General features: G+C 36.6%; 1 protein-coding gene across 1 annotated transcript; it reads left to right on the forward strand.

The window, feature by feature from the left end:
• The first annotated feature begins 1890 nt into the window (after nucleotides 1–1890).
• Nucleotides 1891–6582, forward strand: LOC122074943 (probable glucan 1,3-beta-glucosidase A). Its single transcript, XM_042639935.1, has 8 exons — nucleotides 1891–2293; nucleotides 2378–2497; nucleotides 2592–2789; nucleotides 2916–3074; nucleotides 4528–4697; nucleotides 4783–4938; nucleotides 5782–6137; nucleotides 6245–6582. The coding sequence occupies exons 1-8, from the start codon at nucleotides 2105–2107 to the stop codon at nucleotides 6424–6426; spliced, it is 1530 nt and encodes a 509-aa protein (XP_042495869.1). The 5' UTR covers nucleotides 1891–2104; the 3' UTR covers nucleotides 6427–6582.
• Nucleotides 6583–8395: the final 1813 nt, after the last annotated feature.

An 8395-nucleotide genomic window follows, 5' to 3' on the forward strand; every position in this document is an offset into this window, starting at 1 on the left:
TTTTAAGATTGATGATCGTTGGAATTTGGACGAATGAAATTAAAGTTAATTGAATTTTGTGTTAGCTTGATTTGATGTGAAGATTCATATCTTGTTATATTAAAAAAATAATTAAGAAGAAAAAAGCTTAAAACGTGATGTCTCTCCTTCATCTAGACAATGAGGAGGAAAATGATTGCCCATCATAAAAAATGAAAATCCTACCTCTGTTGATGCCATTGTGTATTCTTCCATTGGTTCACACGTTGACATAGGGGCCACATTACCTTTAGGGAACCTCTCCTATTAATTGAATGGGAGAAATAACACCATAGTATTGCTTACGCCAGACACATGAGGAAGTGGAGTTGGAATATAGGCATTTTTTCACAGCTTGATTCCACTTCCACCTATGTTTGGGCATGCAACACTAGGCATGTCAATTCTAAGCCCGTACCGATAGGCCTGACTGAGCCCGAGACATTTATGACCCGACCTAGACCGATCTGATTAATAAACGTGTCGGCCTAAGCCCGGCCAGTTTATAAATAGGTAGTACACGGTGTAAGGGGTAAGTCGATGGGCCTCCCGACTGTCTCAGCCCATTTATAAACCCGACTTGGACCGACATGTTTAGCCCGACTGTTTATATAGGTGTTTTGATTTTTTTTGGAATAGAATAGGGTATATATTGATATTTTTATCAATTATTGACTATAATTAAATGTAATATTGACTTCTTTTTCAATCAAAGGTATGGTTATGTCACTATTGTTAGATTGCAAATGCCATATAATGCATGCATAGATGGTTTTCTATTTTAAGTATTAGAATTTGATAGTAGAATTCAAATTGAATTCTAAATATATAAAATAAGTTAACTTAACCCTTAAGTTGATAATTTAATAAATAAATTAAAGTATCTTAAATCTATGTAAAGACCGTTCAATGCCCATTTAAGGCTTTATTGGTACATTATCTTGTTTAAGGCTTGATTATATCCCGATTAGCTCGATTTGGAGAAGTCTGATTAAAGCCCAAAACCCGATCGAACCCAACATGACACCGACCGAGACCGACTCATTCCTTAAATAGGGAGGTCATGGTCCAAGGACATAGGCCTGATTAGGCCCAACCAAGACTGGCATGGCCTGACCAATTGACACCCATATGTAGGGGTGTCAATTCCTAAACCGAACAGGTAAAACTGGCCGGACCAAACCGATAACAACACGGACCGAACCAAACCGAAGCCTTATTGGTTCGGTTCGGTTTGGAGTATTGCAACCCCAAAACCAAACCGAACCGCATCGAAAACCAGATGAACCCGAAACCAGCTCAAAACCCGGACCGAAATTGAAACCAAATCAGTAAGAAATCGAAACACTCCAAAATTCATTAAAAAAAAAATCAAAATTTGCATAGTTTTGTATACATTTGTATGGAAAGTCGAATCCAAACTGGACCAAAAACCAAAACCAACCCGGTTACAAATCAATTTAAGAAACCGAAGACAAACCAAAACCAAACCGCACCAAAACCGAAACCCAAACCAAACCGAAACCAGAATTTCCTTATTGGTTCGATTTCGGTTTCAGCTTTCCCACATCGAAACCGACTCAACCCGGACCGAAATCGAGCTGGACCGACCGATTGACATCCCTACCCATATGCAACACTATCCGATAGTATTCTTTCTTCCATTAAAAAAAAAAAAAAAAAAAACCCCATCCATCCTTAATGATCTTATGACTGCAATGTCCTTCCACAATGAGGTGATGTGCAGTAGAGAGATTTCCTTAAATTACAGTGAAAGAGAAATTCCCTCACAATTGACCTTAACCAGGTGAGAGGATGTCATCAACGAAAGAGGGGCATTTTGAATCAAATGGTGAGTGAATCCTTCTTCCCCTTCATAAATAAAAAAAAAAATTCAAGAGACGCTTTCCTCATGGTCAGACCGTAAATGTAGCTCTCAAGTCATAAGTCTTCAAACCTATAACTTAGTCAACCCCCCTAATTGTTAATTCCCAAAAAAAAAAAAAAAAAAAACCATTACTGTTCCTCTGCTTCTTCTATATAAGATCATGGCAGGGGGACAGGGTGAGACGCAGAGCGAATCAAAATGGAAATCAAACATTTGAGCAGACAGCTATTGAGTTTGTTTCTTCTTTCTTGTATCTTCTCTCTTTCATTTGCTGCAAGGGCAAACCCAGGTTTCAAAATTAAAGCTGTTAATCTTGGTGGCTGGCTCGTCACTGAAGGATGGATTAAACCGTCTCTGTTCGATGGAATTCCCAACAAAGATCTCTTGGTATTTTATTTTACTTACTTTCAGAGTCATATCTCATCTTTCCTAAATTGGGCTTGTAAGTGATCTTGATTTCAATCGTTTCAGGACGGAACCCAACTCCAATTCAAGTCTGTTAAGTTCTGGACATATCTCTCCGCAGAGAGTGGTGGAGGAACCATCATCGTTGCGAATCGAACCAGTGCTTCAGGCTGGGAAACCTTCAAAGTAAGATTAGGATCTTCATGGATTTGAATTGAATTCTCTCATAGAAAAGAGGAATGCTTGTTAATTACTGACTCTGGATATCTGGAATTTGTAGTTGTGGAGGATCAATGAAACAACATTTCAGTTCAGGGTTTTCAACAAACAGTTCGTGGGTCTTGATAATCAAGGAAATGGGATTAACGTTGTAGCTGTTGCAAACATCTCTGGTACATCAGAAACCTTTGAGATTGTGAGGAATGCTAACGATACAAGTCGAGTTCGAATCAAAGCTTCAAATGGGTTCTTCTTACAGGTAAATTTAAATCCCAAAAACTACGACGAAATGGCAATTAAGCTTCCTGAATTAATGCTGCTACCTCTAACAATTTCTTTCTCAAAATGGGTTGTGTGGTAATTCGCAAAACATTGAAACGAACAGGCGAAGACGGAGGATTTGGTCACAGCTGATTCGGAAGGGAGTGTGGAATGGAGCGACGATGATCCATCGGTGTTCGAGACGACGAATGTTGGGGGGTTGCAGGGTGAGTTTCAAGTTACAAACGGTTATGGCCCAGACAAAGCCCCACAAGTCATGAGGGTAAGCTCGTTCACAAGATCTATACCTCCATTGAAGCCTTTGCAATCTCAAAGACTTCGTTTGATTGCAAGGAAAATAAAAGGTAGAAAAATGGAATCTAACATTTTCCGCGTCCAACGCATGGATGGGTATGAAAAGACCCAACTGCCCCTGTGATGTTGGGTATTTTCACACTCAATCAAGGATTTAGGGGATGATACCAATATCGATACCGTTCTTGATAGGATTGGATCGGATCGGTAGGTATCGATCGATTATACCATTGTTTTTTTTTTTTTTTAATACTATTTTTTTATAATTTTACCCTTAAACCAATCCAGATCATTGAGGGATCGGAGATCGATCTCAACTAATACTGATCTGATACAATCGATACGGCCGATAGTTGAAACCATGCACCCAATTGTGTATAGACAAGTAAACGAGATTCTTTGCCCAAAAAATTAAACTCCAAAACATACCAAGTTTTGGTTATAAAAAATTTATTCTACTTTGCAATTAAAGCCTTTTGATTTGAAAAATAAAATTTATTTTATACTGAAGTGTATACTTATCACATATGACGAGTTCTTTGTGGGTAACATAATCATGATTACAGGATTTTTCTTTTTCTTTTCAGAAATGATTTTACTTCTATTTACTAGCACGTTGAACCAATGGAGCCTAAACTCTTGCCTTAGTCTTCTCTTTTTAACTTGTGAATGGACGAGTAAGTCATTATGACAATTAGATTGATTTGGATAGATCACTTGTTAAATGAGATAGATTTTTTTTTCATTGTTTTTTAAATATAATTTTTTTTATTAGGATTTAAATGCCATTAGTGAGTATTGGCATCTTCTACACCAACTCAATAGGCATTCAAAACATAATACCTAAAGTTTCGTATGTAGATGACATATATGATTAAGAAAGAGAAAGTGTCAAAAAGAGACAAGAAAAATAGTGATTTTAAGAAGACGTATACTAACGATAGTGTGTAGTGTGCACCATTTTCTTTCCTTTTTTATTTAGTTATTTTATAATAAATACACGTCATTTTTTTTCTAAGAAAAAAAGAAGAAATAACCCTAAAAGAAAAATAGAAACTCTCTCTAAACTTTCTCGAGAAGATGAGAGGATATTTTAGAAACTTATTAAAACCCTATAAAAATTTGTGAAGCCTTGTATGAATGAACTATCATTTGTTGATTCATTAAAAAAACTCTTTCTTTTAATTTTTTTATTTATTTATTTACATATGGGTGACATCATCTATCAACGTGGGAGATATCATCTCACATGAATATAAGATCGTCATCATCTATGCACGTGAGTGATGTCCTCTCACAAGAAATTAATACAATAATTTAAGAAGATCAATCCTAGGTAATTTTAAATTCCAAAATCATTGTGAATTAGTCCTACAATTTAATATGATATTAATTCAAAAGAGACTTTCTATGCATCTCAGGACCACTGGAGCACATTCATAGTCGAAGAAGATTTCAAGTTCATATCAGAGAATGGCTTAAATACTGTAAGAATTCCAGTAGGTTGGTGGATAGCAAGCGACCCAAACCCACCTAAACCCTACGTTGGGGGTTCCTTGCAGACCTTGGACAATGCCTTCTCGTGGGCACAGTAAGTACCCAACAAATCAACCTCATTTGAATTTTATTGATCACAAAAATCAAAGTTATTGATTCAGATTATTGTCAATTTGCAGGGACTACAGTGTGAAGGTTATAATTGATCTACACGCAGCACCAGGTTCCCAAAATGGTTATGAACACAGTTCCTCGAGAGATGGATCTCAGGATTGGGGAACAACAGATGAAAACATACAAGAAACAGTCTCAGTTATAGACTTTCTCACTGCTAGGTATTTGTTGAGATGCTAGGAACCATAGAGTTATAATTTCCTTATTGGTTTGTACAGGTCTAATTGATGCTTTCATATACTTGAGGAGCTTCTTTATTTAATACTTAAGGTTCTTTATTCGACCCTCCAACATAGTATTATTTGAATCGAGGTTATCTTTGTTTTCCCCTTAAGATGTTTGTCCATGTGTCGAATCAAAAATACCGTAACAACACATAAGAGAAAATATTTGAGATTTTGAGATGCTGGGAGTTATAATCTCATATTGATTTTTTCTAGTCATTGTGCCTTCATAAACTTGAGGAGTTATACCCAAAGGGGCAACTGAGTTGGTAAGGGACCTTCATCTCAGGAAATGTGTGGTTCTGAATTCGACTTCTCTTATCTCCTTGGGGCCACTTACATTGGGGGTTTAATGCTCTTCACTGTTTTTGATGCTTTGGTATGACCCAATCCATATGGTTATGCGGTTAGTATGGGCCCACGGTACTAGTCAGGTCGAAGGCCTAGATACAAAAAAAAAGAAGATTATATGTGGAGTTATTTCTACCTAATATCTCAAGATTTTGAGTTGGACCTTCTAACATGGTATCTGAGCCCAGATCCCATTGATGTCTTGCTCAGTTGTTTGTCCATATCCAAAACTAGATAAGCTAAAGCTAAACATGAAGGGGGGGAATGTTGAGATGTTGAGAGTTATAATTCTATATTGGTTTGTTCTGATCCTTTGTGTCTTCATATACTTGAAGAATTATCTCCACTTGACGTCGTCTTAAGATTTTTTGGATTGAACCTTCGAAAATCGAATTTGAATGGTGATAACAAATCTTTTACAATGTGTAGGTACGCAAAGAACCCAAGCCTAATTGCAGTAGAGCTCATTAATGAACCTCTCTCACCAGGTGTAACTTTAGATAGCCTGAACAAGTACTACAAAGCAGGTTACGATGCTGTGAGGAACCACTCTTCAGGGGCTTATGTTGTGTTGTCCAACCGCATTGGATCTTCTGTTGATCCAAAGGAGCTCTTCCCTCTAGCCAGTGGCTTTACGGGTTCTGTCATTGATGTCCATTATTACAACCTCTTCTCTGATATATTCAGTAACATGACTGTGCAACAGAATGTCGACTTCATCTATACCAACAGATCAGCCCAACTGAACAACATCACCACCTCAAACGGTCCCCTCACATTTGTTGGTAGGCTCTCTCTCTCTCTCTCTCTCTCTCTCTCTCTCTCTCTCTCTCTCTTAGCTATTGTCCTAAACCAAGAGAGATTATTTGTTAAATATTGAATATATATACAGGGGAATGGGTCGCAGAGATGAAAGTGCAAGGATCATCAAAAGAGGACTATCAGAAGTTTGGAAAAGCTCAATTAGTGGTGTATGGGCGTGCCACATTTGGATGGGCCTATTGGGCATTAAAGAACGTGAACAACCACTGGAGTTTGGAGTGGATGATCCAGAATGGTTACATCAACCCCTAGTTTTTGTGATTTTTATACTCTTCTTCCCTTTTTCTTTTTCCTTCTCTTTTTAAGTCATTTAAACTCTGAGCTTAATGGTATAAAAATCAATGTAACATCAACTCTCATCAGTCTAAAGTTGAGATGTGAGGATGACACTACACTACAATGGTTGTGGATTTGCCATTAACAATTGCAGAAAATTCCAAATATAGTTTCACATAAATCAATTGGACCAATTTTTGCTTCATCCACGAAGAGAGAATCACCACTTTTTTGGTTATTGAATAAGGGTCTCGGCTTATCCAAAAAAAAAAGAAAAAAAGAATTAAGGGTCTCAAAGCAATCAAAGGTATTTCGGAGCTTTATCTAGTAGGAGAAAAGTAATTATGATCCTCACAAAAAAGTAGCTTGTTTTAATGATGTATATGGAGATTACTTTGGGTAATGATCATTCAAGTTGTTCCCAATACAAATAAATTATCAGTTTTCATATAAGATCACATTATGTTGAGATCAAATATATTTAAAATTTCTGGCAAAACTTTAGGTTTTTTCAAGTGAAAAAAAAAAAAAAGAGAACTTTTTTCTACACCATCGTGAAAAAATCGAAAGTCATAATTATTCTCCCATTGTACAAAGTCACCCTTGCCCCTAAGAATCTTCATTCACGACAATGAAACTAAGTAATCTCTTATCATAGATGAAGACACTTGATTAAAAAAAACAATAGAATCTTTCTGGATAAATATTTGTGATATATCATAAAGTTGGGGTAAAAGAAGAATCTCTCTGGATCTAGGCCATCTAGCCTTAATGTGCAAAAAAGAAAACCTTTATGGATACAATCAATGAACCTCATATGGGTTTTTCATCAAAAAAAATTTCGGGTCACATTTTTTTTTCCTTAGCCTAATCATCATAAAACAGTTTTAAGAGAGATTTTTCCATATCCACAATTAGGGTCATCATTGCTCTTTCCTATTTGTTGAAGGTCCAAAATACCCTTCACTGTTTTCTAGAACCCATTCAAGGTCATTGAAGGCCATCAGTAAACTTTTTATTAGTCCAACTGTTAATGACTACATATGAAATTATGCTTTGTTCCCATGTGATAGACATCATAGGCATAGTATTAGTTCATGGGATTGACACAGGCATCGATCACAACAAATATTAATGTCAATACAGATATGGATTGGTCGTATTAGACTGGATTGGACACTTTCGTACCTCAAAAAATTCCAACACCATTTTTTTAAAACTAATTTTCCCTCCCTTGTTTTTGTTCCACCAATCTGGTATTAGGTTAGTATCAATTGGGGTAGCATTTGTTTTTCGCATGTCCATGGAGTTTTGAAAAATCCAAACATGTTAAAGATAGATATAGAGGTAGGAATTTCTTGACTGAACCGCACTCCTTCGTATACGTTAGGAGTAAAAAGGGCTGGAGAAAGCTTGAACCAATTCCTACAGTGAAGATATTGGAACATCAATTTGAAGCGGAGTACAGTTTGGCCATGGCATTCATAAATGGAAACCTAAAATGGCACCTTACATCTCTACAAAGCATAAAGGTATTTATATTACAAACCTTACTACAACTGCTTGTTTTTATCAAAAGCTTGTGATTTAATTTTTGATGCATTCATTAGTGATCTTTTCCAGACCTTGGCTTATCACATGAGTCTGAATTTCATATTCCCATATGTGAAGAAGTAAATATCTCCATATACTAGACGCTCACTAATTAATGAGTACAATGTCTTCAAAATTATAACCTTCCCGTGGCCATATATAGGCTATTAAGATGTTTTTTTTCTTCCCCCCCCCCCCCCCCCCCAACGACTTCTCCACCAATCATAGTGGCACCATCCTCAAAGAATGCACAACTTTCAAGCTTTGACTGGCAGCTCCCTGAGTTAGCCCGTTTTCATATCAGGAATAGGCCTTTAAGATGACCTTTCTTCTTTTTTTTTTTTTTCTAATG

The sequence above is a fragment of the Macadamia integrifolia genome, chromosome 3, assembly GCF_013358625.1.
Source record: "Macadamia integrifolia cultivar HAES 741 chromosome 3, SCU_Mint_v3, whole genome shotgun sequence".
Taxonomy (NCBI): Eukaryota; Viridiplantae; Streptophyta; class Magnoliopsida; order Proteales; family Proteaceae; genus Macadamia; species Macadamia integrifolia.

Excerpts from the sequence above, each read along its gene's own strand:
- LOC122074943 (XM_042639935.1), top strand. The coding sequence starts at position 2,105 with ATGGAAATCAAACATTTGAGCAGACAGCTATTGAGTTTGTTTCTTCTT. Across the intron at positions 2,498-2,591 it reads CAGGCTGGGAAACCTTCAAA|TTGTGGAGGATCAATGAAAC; the intron begins GTAAGATTAGGA and ends TGGAATTTGTAG. Across the intron at positions 4,698-4,782 it reads AATGCCTTCTCGTGGGCACA|GGACTACAGTGTGAAGGTTA; the intron begins GTAAGTACCCAA and ends GTCAATTTGCAG.